Genomic DNA, 21,905 nt, shown 5'->3' with positions numbered 1-21,905 from the left:
GTCCAACAAATCCAGTCATTTGGGTTCCACATTGACAGTATTTTTTCACGGTTCGAACCCAGGACACTCCAAGGGAGGAATCCTGATGGGTTTTTCATCTCTGTATATAGGTCAGGCATTCGACCAAGTTCCTGCCCCACATTGACAGGGTGCTGATTGGGTTTAATACATGCTCTTAAATTGGCTCTAGCAGGTATTGAAACCGACAATCACAAAACCACGTGATGGTCTAACATCACTGACGAATATCGTATAAGCGTTTTGAAATTGTAAATGTTTTTGTGCTATTTAAAACCGCATGGTGATTCTGGTAACCTTTTAGAATAGAGGTTTAAACGTTTCAAGTCCCGCTTTGGTACCGAGCACCACTTGCTTCATACGTGTTCGTGCTTCATTTATGTTGAAAAAAATTTCTTATGTTCCTTGTGGCTGCATTGTCGTATTGCAGCATATAACAAATAATCATATTTATTCATTTCCCTGCGTTATTTTTTTGTGCACGAAGCTCTTGCTGACTTTACAAACGTTATGTTCAATATTGCTTGAAATGGTTAGATTTATTCGTATTTTTTCTTAAAACCAGTTCTTAACCTGTTGATAGAAAGTAACAAATTATTTTAAAAAAACTAAAGGGTATTGACTCCAACATAAGGTTCATGTAAAGCTATAAATGGCGATTGCTCAAAATTTTGCCTTCATGGACCCTCTTGAACCATCCCACAATTTTTAAACACGGAATTTAGGGCAAGGGACTTACTTTAACTCACTATTTTAGGGCAAGGGACTTACTTTAACTCACTCAAATAACTTAATAGTACTGTCGCAGCGTTGCCCTTATTTAGTGGGTAAATGCCAATGGGTGGGTCTTGTTAAAATACTGCGACGCGCCACTGCAATTACCGTTGTGTTGCGTTGGGACTTGTCTAGTGTTAATATTACAAGTCCAAGCAAGACCCGACTACGCAAACTTTGTACAAAACTTGATTGGTACAGGTAGACTAAAAGCCCATCTGGTCAGAGTCTAGCAAATATGAATTTACAGTCAAAGTTGCGTTATTTAAGTTTCTACTTCTGTACAAAATAAAAACATTTTTTTGTTAAGCCACCACAAAAAGAAACTAGAAATGTTGTAACAAAGGTGAGACGATAACAGTGACAATGATGCTCTATCACGTCACTACATCTGTACCACCATTTCAAGAATGAGTTGCAAAGACAAGTACAAAAACGGGTTCAAGTTTTCAAAAGATGGTAAAAAAACACAAGAAACTAGAAATTATATAGCACTTACGAAGCCACAATAAAACATAATATGGTCGCAAACTTAATCTCCGAAATAAAGTTTTGAACATTTCTTAGGTAAACTTAAAATAACATGTACATTTGCATCTCAAAATCAGAACATAGGCGGGTGAAATTTGTGACACATCAAACCAGTGTAAGTGCAAAAACAAAAGTTGAAAACAAACCGATTAAACTCTATGTGCATAAAAGAGTACTAGGCTAAAACACAAAACACACAAATCAACATTTACTTCAGCAATATTCTGAACAGAAAAAAATAGATCGAACACGCTAATCAAAATACACATTAACATTCATAAGCGGATGTATGCAACGCAGTAATAAAGTGCAAAGCATATAACGGTGTTTTACAAGGCATATAACAGGATTAAATTTTAGACTTAACTTGTGTTAAATAACCTAAACTCAAATAAGGCATTACAAAGTACGTTACAATACACTGTGGCCACTAAATGCACAAACACATGATGAGAGATGATATCAAGCTGCAAACACATCTAATGTAAAATATAAAATCGTTTAAAAATGAGTGACGCGTACGTCTTGCTTCAAATCAGTGACGTTTTTCGAAGGTGTCTGCGTCTAAAAGTCACGAGGGGACGTCACACTTCATAAAAAAAAATTGTTTTATGTGTTGCGTGCACTAAAATACTAATTTCTCTTCCAGCCGTTTAAGTTCATCTTCGAAGTCTTTGCGACTGTAACAAACGTACACGGTAAATTTGTGGAGTAAATAAATGCGTGTGTTGCGAACAAACAAACAACTTCAAGAGCAAATGTATCATTGCATTACTTTAGAGCTCGGTAAACACAACATCGGTTAAGAGTAGTTACAAACTTGTAATCAGAACCAAAATTGAACTTCTTACTTCTTTAAAAGCTTATAATATTTCCGCCGTCTATCACCCATAAACATTTGAGTCATAAAACCATAATATTTGTTTTCGTCGATCCTTATTGCGATGTTTATCCCATGTTTAACCTCGCTCCTGCATAACCTATCATCATCATCAGCTTTAGCCGGCCTTCTCGCGATTTCAAATTGAAGCAGAACAAATGCCTGGAAGCTTCGGTCTTTAGATATTTCATCTGCATCTAAATCAGAGAAGAGACTGATTAAAAACTTTTTGTAATCGGCAGCAAAACCGCATTGTAGTGTGCTTCGGCTCAAAATCTCCCAATTTGGAGAAATCTTTTCATTATCGGGGTCAAAAGTCACAACCCCATTTCCTTTGCCTTTCCAGTTTAATTTGAATAAATTTTGTTTTTCGATTTTGAACATAGCCTATACATCTGATTCTTTTCCCCATCAGAAAGTTTTATTAGTATATTAACTAAATGTCTGCCTTGTAAATCTTTCAGGTTGAGGGGAATCTGTCAACATAAAAAGATGTACGTGACTAAAATGTTCGCAAAGAAATTAAAATAAATGGACAGTTCAAGTTGTTTATTGATCAACCTAACCCTCGTGTTTGGTTGGTTGGTTGAAGGGGATTAGTTTATTGTCGGTATTTTTTTTTATCAGTAAAGCTAATTTTGATGTCAAGGGCGTTTTGTCACAAGCCCTTGAGATTTATTTAGGTCTACTTATTCATTTCAAAAAGCTGGTACAAACCACCAGGCCCTTTCAATTTGCTGGTGTCAAAAATTTAGCAAAGTTTTATTATCAAAATAATGAAACGCAGAAAAGCCCAAGGCGAACTAGGGAAGTTAATAATAAAGCTCAAAAAACAAGTTTTCCCACTTAAAAAAATGGGAAATGTTCAAAAAGCGTTGAAACGGTAAACATTTGTTTGTGCGGAAAAAGTTCTGCACAAATTAAGTATCGTTATGTTATAGTTACCGGTTGTTTTTTTGTATAGCGTCTTCTATGTGTCACTACTCCTTCCATTCTGATCATTTCACGATACTTCGCACTGAGCTGGCTGAAAATAAATCTGTTTTATTATCACAAAAATGCACGATTTTGCTGCAGTTCATTGCTGACTTATTTAATTTTTTTTTGCTTAGAGCGGTTTTTTATTCCTTTACAAAGTGTTACGGAATTTTGGTTTCAATTCTTTTGACTCGTTTACCATTATTCTCACGTTTAAACATATTACGATAGTTGGACATATGCCATTTTGAAACCCCTGTGGGTAATTACACGTTTATTTTGGAATCATTTTTACGAGGATACATACAAGCCAATGTTCGTTTTGCCGTCTTTTGATGCTGCATATATCCAGATCTTGTACATGGTATCTTGGTCTTCACGACGACACTCTCTAAATAAATGTTCCAGTCCAATTTTCAAGTTTAAAATTTTAATTAATACGAACTGCTGAAACGTTTCATCATCTAGTTTCATTTGGCTCACAAGTTGATCATCACACTCTTCGTAAATCTGTGCAAAACCTTTTTTCAAAAACGAAACAAGGTTTTTAGGCCCAAAGGAGGGTAATGAAATGAAACCAGTCTTGTTCCATCGCAATCATTTAATTTAATGACAGAACTCCCGTTTTTTAGAATGATCCATCTTTCCTGTTCACGCGATTTGTAGTGTGGTAATTCATTCCACTTACGATATGTAATGTCTCGATCTTTTACCTACAAAAAAGTAGACAATTAGCGTTTTCGAAAACTGATTCGAACGATTGGCATGGTAAGGTACCTGCAGGTAACAAGGGCCCCTAACAAAACTATTGCGTGTAACTGAAAAAAAAAACATTTAAGAGTTCCAGACCAAATTTGGCTTGTGGTTGTAGAGGTCAATTGTAAACATTCACCAGATTTTGAGAACGTTTGCAAGTTTTGTCTTGTAGGATGAAAGTTTGTAAAAATAAAAACATCGAAAATGCTCCAATCTAACCAAAATGACCCCACACTGATATATCCTAAAAAGATTTCATTCCGACAACAAAACATTCCTATTTTTGTAGCCAAAACTTTTTCAAAAAATAATAAAAAGTTGTTAACAAACACTTTCAAATTTGGAGCAGCAACTAATATACAGAACTTGCGGGTCCAAAACCTTGCAAGTCATTGCAAGTTCGCATATATTTTAAAATTAGATCAAAATAGAAACATATTTACTTGTATATCAAAAAATATGAGCAGTGGCCGTATTACCTTCCGGGCCTATATACCTTCAGGTACCTCAAAAGTTTTTTATTCTTGTATAATGTAACGTGTCAACACATTCATATATACAACTTACTTCATTCTCAATAATCAGCCAGTAACCAGGGTAGTCTTGTTGCAAGGATAGACTACTTAACTTCTCCGAAATCCCTGTTAGTGACATATTTTAGACTATCAATAAAAAACGTAGCCTACCACCCTTACACAAAGCTAATGTGTAACTGCTGCAGAGTTCGTTCGGCTGCAGAGCTGACAATAACATTTGATACATCTGGTAAACCTCAAAGCACTCCTGGTGAATAGGCCTATATCAAGCTTGTGCGCATAACTGCTTGGATAACACAACATCGCGTTAGCTCAAATTACCTTTGAATGTTTGACAGACAGGCCGGAGATCACAGGATTGAAGTATGTTTCGACCCCCAAATGGTGTAAAAATAAGCCTACATGCGCTACGCGTGTGTTGGGAATCTCGAATTACTTGAGTCCTTTCCAAAACACGATGAGTCAATTTAAAAGTTTCAAAATGGATTTGACATCAGAAAAATTGTTACAAAAGAGATGCAACTCGAATTTTAGTCTTTGCTGTCAAGATGCACCCCAAAAAACAGGTACTAAATTATTGGAGAACATTGCTTGATACAGTCTTGAGGGACCAAAAAAAAAACGGAGAGGGAAGTATTTTGTCATCAAAATTGAAAGAAACGCATAAAATTTTGTAGTGAAAAAGGATTTACAAAGAATCATTTTTTAATAAAGTTTGGTATAATTTTTTGTCACTTTTGACTTTAGAGGAAATATTTAGGTTGGTTAATTGCCGTAATCGGCCAATAACAAGGGAAACCGTTTTCTTTCAAATCACGTAGACAAACGAAACAAGTAATAAAGTAATGTATTATAGATATCTATCTATGTGCAAGTACCAATAACAGTGTTAAGAATGACATATTACAAAAATACAAATGACTAACAAAGCAGTTCATTGACCAAATTCCTTCAAGTAAAATTGGAATCAGGAAGCTAAACAAGTCCGACCACGATGAGCAAATGCAAAGACGTACATCAAGATTTTGTATCAAATTTGCGAAAAATGATTCTGAAAAACAAGTAATAAAATAAGCCTTCAGTTACCACTATGTATTATACCAGAAACCGGCAAAAACCTTACTCCAGCGATGACGTCGTCATTTGTTTTTTTCGAGTTTGGCGCGAATTTCAAACACAGCAGTGACGTCAACCCGTACGGTGATGCTTTGTTCAGTCACGCGTCGTTGCACATCAATCGGCCCTGACGTCATCACCTCCTCGACGGTCGGCAAAGGGGGTTCGGCACACTCGGGGGGCTCGTCGCTTGGTGTCGCACCACTGCCCCTCCATTCACGCACAATGTTTTCTGTGACGTTGATAGGACGGCCCATGGTTTGGCCGAGAAGTCTGCACACCTCTAGCGCCTTCTGGCGGGCATTGGCAAGTGCAGTAAGACAAGCTTGTTTTCTAAAACATGTTTATATATTTAGAAATTTCAGGGGGAGTCAAGCATTAGGCATCATCACTTTTAACACCACTCTCTGTACGAAAAATCAAAACTGTTTGATACTAAGCCTTGTGATAGCATCAAGCTTATCCCAACGCATAAAATATTAGCCCAACAGTTGTAAGTTGATTCAAAGAAAGTCATACAGCCAGAATCACTAAACTCCTACCTTGTAGATTCCAATCGCTGTTTATCATGTTTCAGTATAGGGGGAAGCACAGTGACACAGTTGTCCAATTTTTCAATGAACAAATTACTCACTGACAAACACTTTTGGAGGTCACTGTAGATAAAAAATCAAATGTTAAACAATTTATGTAATAATGCAGTAAAAAACAAAGGTTTTGGTCATCAATTGAGTTGCAAAAAAACAATTACAAAAAAACAAAAACAAAAAAAGACATATATATATTTACAAAATATAGCTTTTCATTAAAAAAGAAAAAGTAAATATAAAAAAATTTTTTAAAGCAAGCTGAAATGTGTGGTTGAGAGCTATTCAACTTGTTTGTTTTTTGTTTATCTGGCCGAATAATAATAATTTATCCAACTTCTTCATTGTCACAACCAAACAAACATAGTCGTACTTTGTAAACACAGCATCCACTTGAGCTTCCATGTGGTACAAATTGCGACCGGTTGGTCGACTGAGGTTCTTTGTCACTTCAACATCACAACTCTGCAAACAAAAATATTTCAATTTAATCATAGTCGTTTAAACAAGACTACAAACTAAAACATGTTTACTAAATTTAAATGGATACAAAAGAGTAAAAGCTATTTAATTGACTATTGTAAATAGCTCATACATGTAGTCCATTGTTGAGTAATGTTTGCACAATGTATTCAAGCCTTCTTTCAACACTGGCTTTAGCATCTGCTGCTTGTTCTTTCTTGTTTTTGATGACAATAGTAAGAATGCATCTATCAGGGGGTACAGTGAATTCGGCAGAACCAGATACCTAAAACAAGCATATTCAAGCTTAAAAAAGTCATTCTTGTATATGCAAAAGGTATGCAAAAAACTTTGTATACCAACATCAAAAATTATGTTCAGTTTGTAATAAAAAGTAATAAAAGTAATATTAAAAGTAATATAAAAAGTAATATTACTGAGTAATAAAAAAGAAAGAAATACAAGTTTGATTATAAGTGAAAAGAAGGGAAAGTCCAAACGACAAAAAAATTTAAAAAAAAAGTTAGGATAACAGTAAAAGCAGAAATTTTTTTATTTGTTTTGATGCCTTTAAAACTCATAAAAACCAAAAGCAATCTAGTTCCTTTCCACATCGATTATGATGTGATTATATGAGTTGAAAGTTATACAGTAAAGTAAACAAACACAGAAACATTTCCTGATTTTCTGTATTTCCGCACAATTGACGTAGAATGCTATTACATCGCTTATAAATGCTTTTACAAGTTACAACTTCATAAAAATGTAAAGAAACAATTCCCCCTTTTTTCTGCTTTTCGTATTTCTAAATCTTATTTAACAAGAAATTTCGGGAGACACTAAAACGCTGAATGGGCGGGACGTCGCGGAAACCGCTCAATATCGGGTAAATTGCTGACGGTTAGTGCTATTAGGGTTAGGTTGAGGTTTTATAATAGTATATGAATCAAAAAATGTCCCTGCCTAAAACTTATTCAACTATTTCCTGACATTAGGCAAAAATGCTATGGCGGGACGTCGCGGGACGTTTCGGGCGCGGAATGTAGTGTTCGGCGGAATTTTTTTAATGATTTTCTATTATAAAACCTTATCCCAACCTTAATAGCTCCAACCGTCAGCAATTTAACCCGATATTTAGCGGTTTTCACGACGTCCCGCCATCTCCCGCGACGTCCCGCCCTCCATTCCGCCCATTCAGCGTTTTAGTGTCACCCGAAATTTCACTCTTTTCCTGTTTTTTCTGCAATTTTTGTTTCCCTCTTTTAGAAAACACAAATTTCCTTTTTTCTGCCTTTCCTTTCTTTTCTGCTTTTAGTGTTGATTTCCTGCTTTTCTGTTTTTCTGCTTTTAGTGTTATCCTAAATGTTACACAAAATATGGAATAAAATTTTGAAACATAAGTGCAATGTTCATAATAATGCACAATATTATTTGAACTTGAGATCGTAACACTAAATAATGGTTTTGCCGTTAAGTAATGACAACATTTTAATTGGACGCGGAATCATAAACCAGACGAATACTCACTTCAACTTTTCGCTTCTGTTTTTCATGAACATTGTCATCGTTAGCTGTTATAATTCGTGGTGATAGATTGGCAAATACGTGACTTGCATCAAATCCACGCCTCTTCGAACACATTATTTCGTTTGTCTTGATTCTTAAACAAGAAACATTTGCAATTTTTGCACGATTTACTCGTTGGTGGCAGTTGTTGTTTTCAAATCGAACTATGTCTCTTTGTGATAAATAAACTGCACCACTACAAGAACATTTTCAGCCAGAAAGCAACGGCTTAGCTTTTCAGAAAGTTAAATCCAATATTGAAATAAATAAAATTAATATGATTTTTAAAAGCCTTATGCAGAACAACTGGTTACGGTGTTAATAAAATTGTATTGTCATAAGTTACAGTGTGAAAAAATCCTACAGTGGTTATGTTAAAGTACTCAAAGAGAAAGGGCAAAGGTCAATTTATTGTTGATTAGGATTAGCGATCAGCTGATAAAAAAAAACATTACGTAAAAAACTTTAGTTTCTATTTTTGATTTACGTAGTACTTGTGGTGCCTCATTTCTTTAAATTTTTGCGATAATGTCAATTTGAAAAGATCTATAATATACTTGAAAGTTGAAACTAACTGCATTTGTTTGCAATTGCTATGTCTTAACAGTTTTTGTGGATAACATTTTTGCAACACGTTTATGAAACATAAATGGAATATATATAATTGAATACAATGATGGAAGGAGAGGGTCGTGTCAGTTTGAGTGATCTAACCTCATGGAAAGATTGTTCTGATGTGACAGACCAGTTAGCAGCTGATAATTTCCCAAATTCACAATCACAAATTAGTTTCAGTGTTTCTGAAAACCTAAATGAAAAACTTTACCTATGGTGAATATAAATTTATTTTATTATTGTTTTTATTTCTTTTAATACTGCTGTAGTGTAAATCCTGTTTCCAACGTATTTGGAAAATGATAACTGTTACTTGTTATAAAGTTAAAAATGCTTCGTATTACAGTTGCAATTTAACAAAAATAATTCTGTGTTTTTTATGTCAAGTTTTTATTGTATTTGTTTAAAGTGTATCAAATCTGTTACAAAATACTTTATGAATTTACTTGGACAGTAAGCACATATTTGTAATGAGTGCATATCACTGATTTCAACATATGCCTGTGTCATTTGTTTTGGTATCTTTAATTGGTAAATTTTGCAACCAAGAGATAATCCTTGTTATAAAGTGTATGTCTCTGTAATAGGTAAACACTTAGCAATATGCAAAAGTTTTCGTTCGTGGCCATTTTTAAATGTATTTTAATTCATTTTTCAGGAAGGGGAATGCTGCATGTTTAGAAGTGGATTGCCTCATCCTGCCGATTAATGAAGTTTTGCTTAAAGAAACTCCATTTGCCATCAAAATCTGTGAAGCTGCCGGACCAGGGTTTGAAAATAACCTTGATGATATTATAGAGTCTGGAGGTACGTTAAACAAATTTCAATTGAGTCTTTTGTTTTAACGTACTCAATACTGTGTATGTAGAGATGTACAATGTAAATTTGTAAGAGCCTATATGAAAATACGTTTCAATCCAAATTTAAATTTCAATCGATTTACCTAATGTAAAGGATGTTTAATGTAGCTGTTTTAAGTTTCGTTTCAATACCAAGAAGTATGTGGAATTAAGTCGTTTGTAGAAATTTATCTGTGCTTCATAAACCCATATTTTGTATGAGAAAAATGTATGTTGGTTTACGTTTAGTGTGTAATTTTATTTGTCCAGACATTCGTACAGGCACAGTGTGCATCGGTGATTCATACAACATGGCATGTAAGAGTTTGATCCATGTTATGGAACCACGCATAACAGACAAGTTTCTAACAGGGGTTGAAACGGCTGTACATAGTAAGTTGATTACAGACAGACTTACTACTAATCCAGCTAATGGTTTGTGTAATCAGGCTGCAGTAAATAGTTTGCTAACTGGGTAAGCTCATTTGTCAATATTTGAACTGTGGGTACTACTTTGTGGTTGGTACTCACAAAGTAAGTTGTTGAATGAGATTGTTTTAACCAATTTGGTTACATTTCCCTCTGTATGCCATTGTTAACTGTTACATCAGTGCAGGTTATCATGAAATGCTGTTAGATTAATCATAACATGCTGTTTTACAACTCCTTTAAACAAGTTTTCAACCACTAATGTAAAGAAACATGTAGGTAAATAGTTTGGAAATTTATTAAAAATCCATGTTTTCAAGTATTTTGGTTATTTTTTCAACAAAACACCTGTAAGTTTGGGTATGCTATGAATTAATCTGTTTGTTAAATTTATGATGATTTACAAATGTATTTTCAGTTTAATATAGGCCAGCCTAGTCAATATAAATCCATGGTGTTTGTGTCAATAAAATCAACAACATGTGAATATATTGGCCCAAATATAATATTAATTAGTTATTATTTGGTATTAAGAAAGAAGTAGTTTAACTTCAACCTATTTTTGTGAAAAATAGTTTTTAAAAATCAGCTGAAAATCAATTTTGTTTTTTAGATTGTAATCGCAGTGCTATACAAATTGCAACGGAACAGTCCCATCGCAAAATTGCTATTACTCCACTGTATAAGACAGCGGACAAGGAAATTGAAATGCAAATGGTTAATGCCACTTTACGTAAGTGTCACCAGTCAGGAACTGAAACCAAATCATGCATGCATGGACAGTTGCCACCAAACTTATCCAACCCGTTTTTGGCTTAGTTTTAGTTGTTTTGTGCCAAATTTATGACATGTTGTGTTATACTTTAACCATCATTTTTTAACTCTGTGATAAAAAATGCTTTCTGATACTGAAAAAAATATCAAAAAAAATTAAAGTACAAAAATTTTAATATGGTAACAACAATTTTTGTTTCATAAGCATTTATATATTACCTGTGATACCACTTGTTTGAAAAAGAAATTGAGATTTTAATTTACCATTAGCTGAAAATACATTTTTGTATTTAATTTTTTTTTTTTTTATTATTATACAGGTACTGTACGATGTTGTATGTGCAACCTGACCACAAAACTTGAAGCTGTGATTTTGGTTGTAGATGATGACCAGTGGGTAAGTCTCTGCGCCAATGAGTTTTGGCACTTTGTGTTGATCAGAATGGTTTCACTAAACTATACTCCCAATGTAAATCTATTCATAAAAACCTGATATATCGAACATGTAGATTGCTGTCTTACCCTGCTTAACTGCCATTGTAGCTTTTATACTTAATAAATTCAAAGTTAGATTTGGCATTTTTGTGTTATTAATAAATAGAATTTTATCGTAATTTTTTGGACTGTTTTTGCTGCAATATGTATGTTAGATGTGTACACAAGCATTACAATGGTGTTGTTACTCAAAGCGGGATGTATTTAATATGTAGACTGTTTCTGTAGGAACTGTACACAATGCTTTTGCCAGCCTATTTTCCACGGTCGGCGCAGGAAGCAATCAGAAGTTTTAATCTGCTTCCTGATTGCCAAGTCGGCAAATGGGGCGAAGTGTTATACCCTGACCGAGAGATTAGAATTACTGACCTTGCATCAGCCAAGGACAATGATGCTGGTAATGCAAATAAACTCACCAAAAATGACTGCTTTAAGCTTACATAGCAATTAGATGGAATATTGGTAGACTTGAATGGTTCAGAAAGCTTGTTTAACTTTTAAATGTTAATTCCTGTAGCACAATGACTTAAAACATGGTGACTTCTCAAGATTGAGCGTCTGTGCTATTCATGCCCACTTTTTAGTGCTATATAACATCTCAACAATATATTTTGTTTCACTGAGTAAAATAAACTTAACCAAATCAAGTAGTACATTTTGAACATACATTATAGTGATGCACACTGGTGGGATTCATTTTTTTGTTTGTTAGCTGGTTCTATCACGAAAGTCATATGAATCCCACCACTGGTGATACATTGACGAATACAAATTTGGAACATTATTTTTCTAAGGGGGCACACTTCATTTAAATTTTCTCACACTTTTTTCGTAATTGTTTGCACACAATGTAGATGCTAGTACTTCAGACAGCAACTCTGATACTTCGGATGAATCGATTGTTCCCGGGAACATGAACGAGTTGTCATTTACAAAAATGTCAGGCGATCATGACGAGAAAAGGAGACATCAACTTCGAATGCTCACCAACGACCAAATGCTACGAGCACAAGAGAGAATGTATTATGCAACATTTGTAATTGTTTGTAAACTTTTATTAGGCAATGAATTGGCATATTTTGTTTTGTTATGGGTTTATTTCATCTTCAAAAATTATTCATTGTATTTTGTTTGGTTCATTGACATAACATTTAATCAGAAGTGAATGTTCAAATTTCAATGTTTTAAAATTTTCTCAAAAGAGATAAACTTCTATAAAAAAAAATTTTTTACCTATAGGCCTTATGATGTACAAAAATTAAATGATTTATATTTTACACATCTTACTTGTAAATGCATTTTTTTAATCAAATTATCATGTCTGTTTACAAGACAATCTAAAAATAGCTTTAGGCCAGGCAACATATATTTCCTTGCTGTATCAAAAGTTCTGAAGATGTTTATTTTTAACAGATACCGAAGATTGCTAAGACTTGCCCGCACAAATGACTTGTCACCTATTGCTGCTACAAATGCACTATACCTGTCAGGTGAAGACCACACTGGATCACCTGTTGTTGTGCTTATCGCAAAGTATATGAATGTACCAAATCTGGACTTAGATCAGGTAGCATTTGTTTCTAAGGACCTAAGATGAATACATACACACTGGGATCAGCCCTGAAACGTCCATGCAGACCAGCGATCATTGGCATACTCATAAATCATATTATGCCAGGCTCATTGAACATGTTATACCGAATGAAGCCAGTCGCCCAAGCATTCTTGTGCCTTGCCATATGGGAATGCTTTCGGGGCAGGCTTGATTCGATATAACACCTTTAATTGGCCTGGCATACTATGCTTGTTTCTAAGGATGTGTAACTTTATTGCCCTTAATTTTGACACTGTTAGGCCCTTAAAACTGTAATGAAACATGTATTAAAAAGATAGGTACACATGGTTAGACATGAAAGTAGCTTATCCAAGAACAATAGTGAATGCTAAAATGAATATAAAATGCTAAAAAAGAACTTTAATTTTATTCTTTGACAAAAAATATTTTTGCACATTTCTTAAAAATTTTGTTGGACCTCTTTACTGAGTTTTTAATTCATTCATTGATTTTATTCAATCATGCACTTTATTGATTGCATTCGATGATGTCTTTTCAGATTAATGAATTGAAGCGACTTTTAACCATTGTCATCTACATACCACATAAAATCACATCCTTAAAAACATATTTTACCTTTTCAGGCACTATTGTATTTTATTCACATCCTTGATTCAATCGTCGATGACAAGTACTCTATAGTTTATTTCCACTCTCAATCGCAAAAACACAACCGTGTGCCACAAAAGTTTGTTCGTAAGGCATATGACATACTAGACCAGCGTTACAAGACAAACCTCAAATACCTCTACATTGTACATCCAACATTTTGGAGCAAAGTAAGTTGTAACACTATATACGGATCTGTTCATAAGTTTAATGGTGAAAATAACGGCCCAAATAGATGTAAAAAGCGACATGCTTTAATTGCCGAAACGTTTGAATAATAAGTATGATGTACTTAAGTACGATAAATGTTGAAAGCTAGATTTTTAGATGAAAGCCTTTGCAAGCATATTGGTTGTAATGTTACTCTCTTTGATTTTGTTGGCCATATTTTATTCACTTATTTAACAACTTTTTAGATTTTTTTGTAACTTATAAAACCTAAGTATTTCATTGGTGTGGTAATTCTTTTCTTATTATTGAAATCTCCTTTCAAGTAAAACGACCGCGACGATTCAGGGTCATTAAAATCAGATGAAGAAAATTCAGTGTGAAAAACCACTAAATCTGTCGCTATGTTAACATTTCATTGGTGTGGCAAATATTAATATATTGGTCTTGTATTTCATTGGTGTATTTCCTAAGTATTTCATTGGTGTGGCAAATATTAATATATTGGTCTTGCACTTAAGTATGATAAGAATGTTCAGATAACCATGCAGTAGTCACTAACTTATAATTTTAAAGTGTTTATAAGGTGTAGGGACTGTAGTTACAGTTCTGATATTTTGAAAAAAAAAATTTCACAAAGGCCTTTCACAAAGGTGAAAAATGACCAAACAAGAAAACTGAATTATTAGAGGCATTGCAACAGTCCTAGAATTGTCAATAAAATAAGTTATTTCCAAACCTTACATTTACTGCTTGTTGTTTCAGGTTTTTACTTTGATGTTCACAACTTTTTCCACAAACACAATCAAAGGAAAGATCATGTTTATTAAAAACATCCCGCAAATATATCAGTTTATTTCAGCCGACCAAATCGATATTCCACCCTTTATACTGGACCATGATATGCAGGTATGTTTATAAGTCCAACCAACCTAAATAAGTGACCAACAACACCTATAGCAAAATTAGTGTGGTACAGAAACTAAAATTATGTTCTCAAAGTTTCCCAAAGGGTAAATGAGAGAAAAATATCAAGAGGCCCTAACTCCAAATAACGCATAGTTAGATAAAGTTCCATTGAATTTTTAATAAAGCCTAGTGCAGTGGTTCTCAAACTTTTTTTGTTGCGACGCCTCTGAAAAAGTTTTCTGGTCTTGCGACGCACCAGCAAATAAATATTAATGAGGATACTTATTATTAAAGTTTTGTTTATTGATACAACCACCACAAAAAGCCACGAAACGAAACTATTCTGTGATGCCCTTGGAAAATTGAAATGACGCACCAGGACGTCGCAACGCACAGTTTGAGAACTATTGGCCTAGTGTATCACATAGGAAATACATTCATGCAACCTTTTTAAGAGATTTAATGTGTTGTCCACTTCTTATTTAATCAAGACTTTTTTTGTTCCTAGACAAACCCATCAATTTATCCTGGCATGCGAAATCGATCTCGTACTCAACGTCAGCCAACAGTTCGAAGGACTTATGTTAATCCGTATGCAGTATCATGATGTACTACTTTACTTAACAACAGAAAATTGGCTTGCACTTGATGAACATAAATGTGAACAACTCAGGAGATTTAAATAAGTGGAGATGTTAGAAAAAACTTGCATCCTTGATTTTTGTGTTTTGACTACTTTTAAACATATGACCAATGTTCATTATGCCATTTAAAAGCAGCCAAAAAATCTATCGACCAGTTTGACAAAAAGTGTTTTTGTTTTGTAAAATGGAGTTTAAAATGTCCATGCACAAGTAGTACAGTATAATTGACAAAAGGATTACCTAACATGGTTCTATAGCAAGACTTTAATGATTATTAATATGAAAAGACTGAAAAAACATTCGGTATGTTGTATTGTGATTGCAAGTTAAGGTAATAATGACATTAAAAGATCAAAAAATTTATTGATCACCTACATGTGCGCTTGTAATGATACTTTTAATTGAATAACTCTGTGCATATGATCATTGAATGTTTTTGAGAATTCAACAATCATTAATGCATGACAAAACGAGTTTACAAAGATTACCGCAGGAGTGCATTAGCAGGCACTGAAGCGCAAATATATTAATAATTTAATCTTGTCTTATATGGTGTTAAAGACAACTAGAATGTTCACCTTGATAGTCAGTGCAATGATTTTCAATTTGCTCATGATTGAATAAAACCATTTACAGACAAACTTATAAAATCTGTCTTATCCATATGTGATTTCTGGCCACTTTAACTGACCTATATTATGTGTAATAGTACTCCATGGCAAATGCCCACTGTGCAATTGACATATGTGATTGAACTTAGTAATACATTTTATTGTTTTTCGTGTATTGCAAGGTTCAAATTAACACTGGCAAAACACTGAATCCTTATGGTGCATTGTAAAATTCATGTACGCATTTTGCCAATGTTCATTCATTTAAACTGTGATGTATTTGACTGCTGTTTCCAATCACCTTTAAAATACAACAAGTGTTGACAAGTGTGATTTTTTGTGACATATATTTATCAGATATGTATGTGCAGAGTTTTAGGCAAGCTGTAAGAAGGTATGTTTGCAAGTTTTGATAAAATTTGGCTCAGTATAGATTATGCTGTGTGCTTGAATTTTAAAGTTTGTTTGTTTCATTTTTATCCTTGGTGGGCAGGCACTGCCTAAATGTGTTATACTCACAATGAGTCAGCAATGGAGCTGCCTGATTTATTACAGGTCCGTTGAATCATTGTTTATTTGAATTTTTTGGACTTAGGTAGTTGGTGGCCTCAATTTAGTTCAACCAATTGGGAACCCCTGGGTTGGAGCAATGCCACTTAAGTTTATTGCTGAGGGAAACACAAGCTACAGAGATAGGGTTAGAACCTACAACCTTGTGAACACAAAGCGGTTGCGCTAACCACTTGGCTATCTTGTTGCAGTAAGCAGATTTATGAAACCATTGACTTAAACAAAATTACCTACCCTTACAATCGTTCCAAGTATATTAATATACAGTATAGTATCTTCCATTATATTGTTTAACTTAATTCAAGTACCAGAAAGGAACTTTGCCTAATTCCAAGTGCAAAAACAAAATTACATGGACAGATACAACAACAGCGGCATAGAATATGTTTGCTTCTTTATAATTTGGTGGACAAACTTATACTTATACATACTGTGCGCTTATAAATTACCAAGCAATAAAACTTAACTCTGCATTAATGTTGTTGAAAAAAGACAGATCCATATTTTATATCTTGACAATAAAATTCCAGTGTCTTTTGTGCTTTCCTGAAGGCATCGGTACCATTACATAAAAAGACTGAAATCATACATTGCAACACTAGCATAAGTCTTCAAACTTGAAGTAAAAGTTGATGAAGGAAATTTGATATTGAAGCTTACAATAGTTGTGCACTAAATTTAGGAAAACTTAGAAAAACTGTTCCATGGAGCATGGTTAAAAGTTACATAAGAGGCATTAATTTTTAACTAAGTAGTTACACCACAAGCCAAACAATTTACCCAATATTTTGGTTCATGAAAGGTACATTCAAACTATGTTTTAGTACCTATTACTTTAACAACATAAGCTTAGCATATATCAATACTTATACTTTCTATTTATCACATACACTAAAAGTATTTCTTAACCAAACGTATTCTAAACAACACAATCCACTTAAAATTGCAACAAAAGTACAATATATATAGTTTTAAAGACCTCTTAAAAAGAAGCAATAATATCAGAGAAAAAAACTCTTTAAAGGTGTCAAATAATAGAATAAACAGAGAAGGAAGCTTTCAGACACTGGGGCAGAAAAAATCCACTACAGAAAAAAAGCAAAATCTATACATAACACAACAATTCACAGTTCAGATTTTCCAGACTTCCTAGCACCAATAGGACATGATACACCTGTACCACCTAGACCACAGTAACCGCTGGGGTTTTTAGCCAAATACTGTTGATGGTACTCCTCTGCATAGTAAAACTCGCTTACTGGAATAATCTCCGTTGTAATTTTGCCATGACGCTCAGCAGTGAGAACCTAAAGAAAAAACATTTATATTATATTTATTTCAAAGCGGCGTCTGTTGTGGCCCAGGAGCCTGACTACAGGAAAATACTATTTCTTGAGTCATGGAATATTCACCAATGGGGCAACACAATGAACATCAAAACAGATGTGCTTTCTGGGTGCTACAGGCACCTACTTAAAGACTAGAGGCCCAATCATTCGTTATCGCGCTGTTTTTCGTTGTGCGTGCTTGCGTTGTGACTTGCTTGCGTTTAATTATTTTTTCTGTTGTTTATCGTGCACTGCGTGCATTCAGTGTTATTTACCCTGAAGAAGGCGACCTGTACAGGACGTTGAAATATCGGAATAAAAATACTTGCCAGAAGAGCTCTATAAACTTGATTTATATTCACTTTTGCACATAACTAAGTGTTGGTTTTAAAGCATTTTAAAGAAGAAATACATTTGTTTCAATATATTGAAGAGGTTTAATAGTTTGAAAACATAGTATAGATGCAGCACAACTAAAATCTATTCATTAATTGTGCCCTTTACCTTTTGTCAACAGGTTGCATTTGTTCTGTTAGAATTTGATTTCATTAAGAGAAATAAACATAACTGATATATATATTAGTGTGACAAGCTAATTTTCATATTTCCAGTTAGTAACTGGCATTACTTTAAATCAAGAGGAAAAATCATGTTGGATTCATTTTAGATATGGAAGTGCTTAACGCACAATGGCTTGGAACTAACATAAATACCATTAGCATCTATTAAAACAAGTATCCAATTGTATAACACACAACAATGATATATCAAAACTCAAGAGACGGGATTTTTTACAAAATTTGAACAAAGCTCAACGTGGTAACAAAAATCACCGAAAATCTTTTGTTGTACATTTTAACACTGTCTGGCTTTCAACTGTTTACAAAGGGGAACTTCCAATACAAAACAGCACTGTCATTGCTGTAACATTCTTTACCAGGGAGTAGCTAATATAACTTTAAAGCCTTTGCTTCAGTCAGCTATGAACAGAAGGATCTGCATTTTACAGTTCACTTAACATGCCTTGTCATGCTTGTTATTGGTGTTTTACATTGCAATTAAATGTCACAAATAGTCCAAAGTTTGAACTGACACAATATTACTCTTTCCATTTTTAAACAAAGCCCATTGTTTAGCAAAATGATCACCAAAATCACTGTTTGCAATTTATTTTTACAGTTGTGTAGTTAATATAATCATGGGAATTACATAAACTATTAGGATACTGTTACACACCTTTTGGTACTCATCTTTGGAGTTAAAAGCCTGTTTCTTTTGTTCATCGTCATAATAATAAATTCCGGATCTGTATTGTGTTCCATGATCATTACCCTGCCTCATTCCTTGCAAAGGGTTGTGATTTTCCCAAAACACCTAGTGGTACAGATCATACATAGAAGTTTTAAATTCATTTTTTGTGTTGAAATTGTATACTTTCTTCATACTTGTTTGTTTACCATTCAAAATTTATAATCTTTACTGATACAGGAGGATAAATGTTGTAAACAAATTTTGGCTTTTTCTGGAAAATTTTTGCATCTAATGTTTTGACTTTTTGTATGCAACCTCATTTGAAAAACAACACGAACATAAAATATTTTAAAAGTACGCAGATTTTGTTAACCTGTACATTGTCAAATCATGACAACAATGACAGGCAAAATATGCATTTTTGATGACACACAGTGACATGTCATATTATAAAAAAAGACATTATAACATCACAGGAAGTGGTAAGGTAGGAGGCAGTAATTCATCGTCATGATCTCGGATGACCTAACCGTTCTAACTCCCACATATATCTCACAACAAAAATATTTACCAAACTGTGTAAGCAAGAAATTAGTGTTGTATAGGTCCTGTTCTAAATATGCGTTCCATTAATATTATTAGGTTTTGTTTGTTGTATATGTTGTATGTATTGCCAAAAATTTTAACATAAAGATTATTAACATAAACATATTAGTAGTTTTGTCATAACACAATAAGACAAAGAACAAATGTGATTCCAAAATGATATACAAGTAGGTAGGAATAAGAAAATTCTGGAAACTGTTTGATTTTACTAGTCATGTCTGCAAACATACCTTCAAAATTTCTTCGTATGAAACCTTTTCAGGAAAAAAGACAACCCTCACCACTTCATTGTGGTTTGTTTTTCCCCCACAAACTTCACGGTAGGTTGGGTTTTTCGTAATGCCGGCACTGAAGCTGTAAATAACACCTTTTATTTCCTGGAACTGAGATACCAGGCTCAGCCGAACCGAACCTGTAATTTGTGATCTACCATGATAAAATACACTTACCCAACTTGTGTGGAATATACCCCAGACAATGTCCAGAATTTTTTCTCTGCACCCCAAAAACATCCCATTCCTAAATCAAACCATTAAATATTATACAAAATATTATTGATTTAATTTAAAACCAAATAACAATACTTGCTTAAGTGTTAAAAAAACTAATAAAAGTAAAAAAAAATTAAACAGACCTACACATTAAACACAGAGTGTTAGTGTTAGGTAAAATGTCAAGATGTAACATATATTTATTGGGGTTTCATAGCTTTTACCAAACATTGCCATTTTTGTTCCATCTGGAAAAGGTGGGGCGATAGCTGTTTTGTGCACAAAGTGTGAATTGTTTTTCTTCGTCCAGCTTGGAGCCTGCAAAACATAAACCAATGTGAGGAAAGACTTGGTATACAGAACATAGTGAAGTCATTTAAATTTGCTTGTTAAAAAATAGTAGCACCAAAAAATGTCTGAAAAAGACAATAACCCCACATCAAAACAGTAAGATATATATAAACATTACATACAATGTACTTCTGCATTGAACAATAAAAATAAATCTCAATTCAATAAGGCCTATCCACAAAAAATATTTGGCATATATTGTCACAATTTAGAATCATCAGATAGTTTTCCTATTAACTTGTATCTAGCTATATATCAAGTATGTAAGAACAAACACTTGCTAAAATATATAATGTAACTATTTCCCAAACATATTCTGTCGAAAAAACGCCATAACAAAACAAATCAAAATCACATATTTCGAATACCTCCATTCTGCCAGGGAGAGCTTCTGCTTTAGATACCATCTTAGTGGAGTAATTGCCTCCCATCACAAAGACATTGCGCAGAAGAAAGGACAAGGTAGCTATCCGGAACATTACGCAAAACAGACTCATTTTCAACCTCTTAAAACGGGAAACCACCTAGTTACGTAAAAAGCCTGTCGATGACAGTGCACAATTCGATCACGTGACCTAATTGTCTGCGGTCAAATTAGGGGTTCACATTCCACGATGCATGTTGTTTGCGCTACTTGTATTTAATGCGTCATCTGCTATTGACTATTTTTGCCAGGTCATCGTCAACGCCAGAGTGTTGTTTTTATTTCAGGCCAACTGTTTTTGAGCAAACAACAGTGCAACATTACCAAGGAAGGGCTTCAAAGGATAATGTTTCTGATAACAGTGGCCAAATCTGTCTTCTGTCTAAGGCCTCAAATAACATGTGGGTTTACTAATAGCGGAAGCAAGCAATTGACTGGTTTGCCTACAAGCTGTGTTTTCGCTATATGATACAGACCCTTTTTGATTTCAGTCTGCCTTCTTGTTGCATCAAATCACCGTTACTTCAGACTTTAACACCTTCTAGTCTGAATCTGGGTTAGTCAGTTTATCAAAAATCATTTTTTTACGTCTATGCTAGTATATTTGATATTTTAGCAACGCTTATACTGCCGTTAAACATCCACTAAACTGGATAACCCTACTATACCGTCGTTGCAGAAAACACCTTAATATGTTTGCCCGGAAAAAACAGAATGATGTCTAAGAACATGTGTTAGAAGTTCTCACAGTCTGATTAACACATGTGGCTTTGATACATACGCCCCTTATCTGCATTAAAATGTTATTAAGGGTATTTAATCAATTTCCGACGTTTTAAAGTTAATCTGTTTCGGTGTCTATAAATCTGTTGCTGTCTCAAAATTTTTACATTAAAAAAATTCAAACATTAAAAGAACTTGACAATAAATTGTTAATGGACAAACAAATTATATTGGGGAAAGTCTTAATGA

At 33.9% G+C, this 21,905-nt stretch overlaps 3 protein-coding genes across 3 annotated transcripts; 1 reads left to right on the top strand and 2 right to left on the bottom strand.

Moving 5' to 3' along the window:
* Positions 1 to 5,303: 5,303 nt before the first annotated feature.
* On the bottom strand, positions 5,304 to 8,392 carry LOC145232323 (interleukin-1 receptor-associated kinase 1-binding protein 1 homolog). Its single transcript, XM_080096917.1, has 6 exons — positions 8,166 to 8,392; positions 6,772 to 6,924; positions 6,550 to 6,641; positions 6,132 to 6,245; positions 5,597 to 5,922; positions 5,304 to 5,524 (listed from the first exon to the last, which is right to left on the bottom strand). Exons 1-5 carry the CDS (start codon positions 8,277 to 8,279, stop codon positions 5,613 to 5,615), a joined length of 783 nt encoding a protein of 260 aa, XP_079953043.1. The 5' UTR covers positions 8,280 to 8,392; the 3' UTR covers positions 5,304 to 5,524; positions 5,597 to 5,612.
* A 397-nt stretch (positions 8,393 to 8,789) lies between these two features.
* On the top strand, positions 8,790 to 16,245 carry LOC145232321 (ganglioside-induced differentiation-associated protein 2-like). The gene is made up of 11 exons (XM_080096916.1): positions 8,790 to 9,035; positions 9,478 to 9,626; positions 9,929 to 10,051; positions 10,701 to 10,820; positions 11,182 to 11,258; positions 11,585 to 11,753; positions 12,211 to 12,376; positions 12,770 to 12,923; positions 13,556 to 13,750; positions 14,514 to 14,657; positions 15,166 to 16,245. Exons 1-11 carry the CDS (start codon positions 8,878 to 8,880, stop codon positions 15,262 to 15,264), a joined length of 1,554 nt encoding a protein of 517 aa, XP_079953042.1. The 5' UTR covers positions 8,790 to 8,877; the 3' UTR covers positions 15,265 to 16,245.
* Positions 16,246 to 16,749: 504 nt separating this feature from the next.
* On the bottom strand, positions 16,750 to 21,125 carry LOC145232324 (peptide methionine sulfoxide reductase MsrA-like). Its single transcript, XM_080096918.1, has 6 exons — positions 20,878 to 21,125; positions 20,383 to 20,476; positions 20,117 to 20,186; positions 19,898 to 20,021; positions 19,047 to 19,184; positions 16,750 to 17,789 (listed from the first exon to the last, which is right to left on the bottom strand). Exons 1-6 carry the CDS (start codon positions 21,004 to 21,006, stop codon positions 17,607 to 17,609), a joined length of 738 nt encoding a protein of 245 aa, XP_079953044.1. The 5' UTR covers positions 21,007 to 21,125; the 3' UTR covers positions 16,750 to 17,606.
* Positions 21,126 to 21,905: the final 780 nt, after the last annotated feature.

This window comes from Phallusia mammillata, chromosome 6, assembly GCF_965637545.1.
Source record: "Phallusia mammillata chromosome 6, kaPhaMamm4.hap1.1, whole genome shotgun sequence".
Lineage (NCBI taxonomy): Eukaryota > Metazoa > Chordata > Ascidiacea > Phlebobranchia > Ascidiidae > Phallusia > Phallusia mammillata.
This window is presented reverse-complemented; position numbering and strand designations above follow the sequence as displayed.

Bases quoted from the DNA above. Each gene is read 5' to 3' on its own strand.
- LOC145232321 (XM_080096916.1), top strand. From the start codon at position 8,878: ATGATGGAAGGAGAGGGTCGTGTCAGTTTGAGTGATCTAACCTCATGG. The intron at 10,821-11,181 runs GTAAGTGTCACC...ATTATTATACAG, and splicing joins AATGGTTAATGCCACTTTAC to GTACTGTACGATGTTGTATG. The intron at 11,259-11,584 runs GTAAGTCTCTGC...CTGTTTCTGTAG, and splicing joins TTGTAGATGATGACCAGTGG to GAACTGTACACAATGCTTTT.
- LOC145232324 (XM_080096918.1), bottom strand. From the start codon at position 21,006: ATGAGTCTGTTTTGCGTAATGTTCCGGATAGCTACCTTGTCCTTTCTT. The intron at 20,187-20,382 runs GTAAAAGCTATG...GGTTTGATTTAG, and splicing joins AACAAAAATGGCAATGTTTG to GAATGGGATGTTTTTGGGGT. The intron at 19,185-19,897 runs GTATGTTTGCAG...CTGTACCACTAG, and splicing joins CATACGAAGAAATTTTGAAG to GTGTTTTGGGAAAATCACAA.
- LOC145232323 (XM_080096917.1), bottom strand. From the start codon at position 8,279: ATGTGTTCGAAGAGGCGTGGATTTGATGCAAGTCACGTATTTGCCAAT. The intron at 6,925-8,165 runs GTGAGTATTCGT...TGCTTGTTTTAG, and splicing joins AACAGAAGCGAAAAGTTGAA to GTATCTGGTTCTGCCGAATT. The intron at 6,642-6,771 runs GTATGAGCTATT...TTTTGTTTGCAG, and splicing joins TACTCAACAATGGACTACAT to AGTTGTGATGTTGAAGTGAC.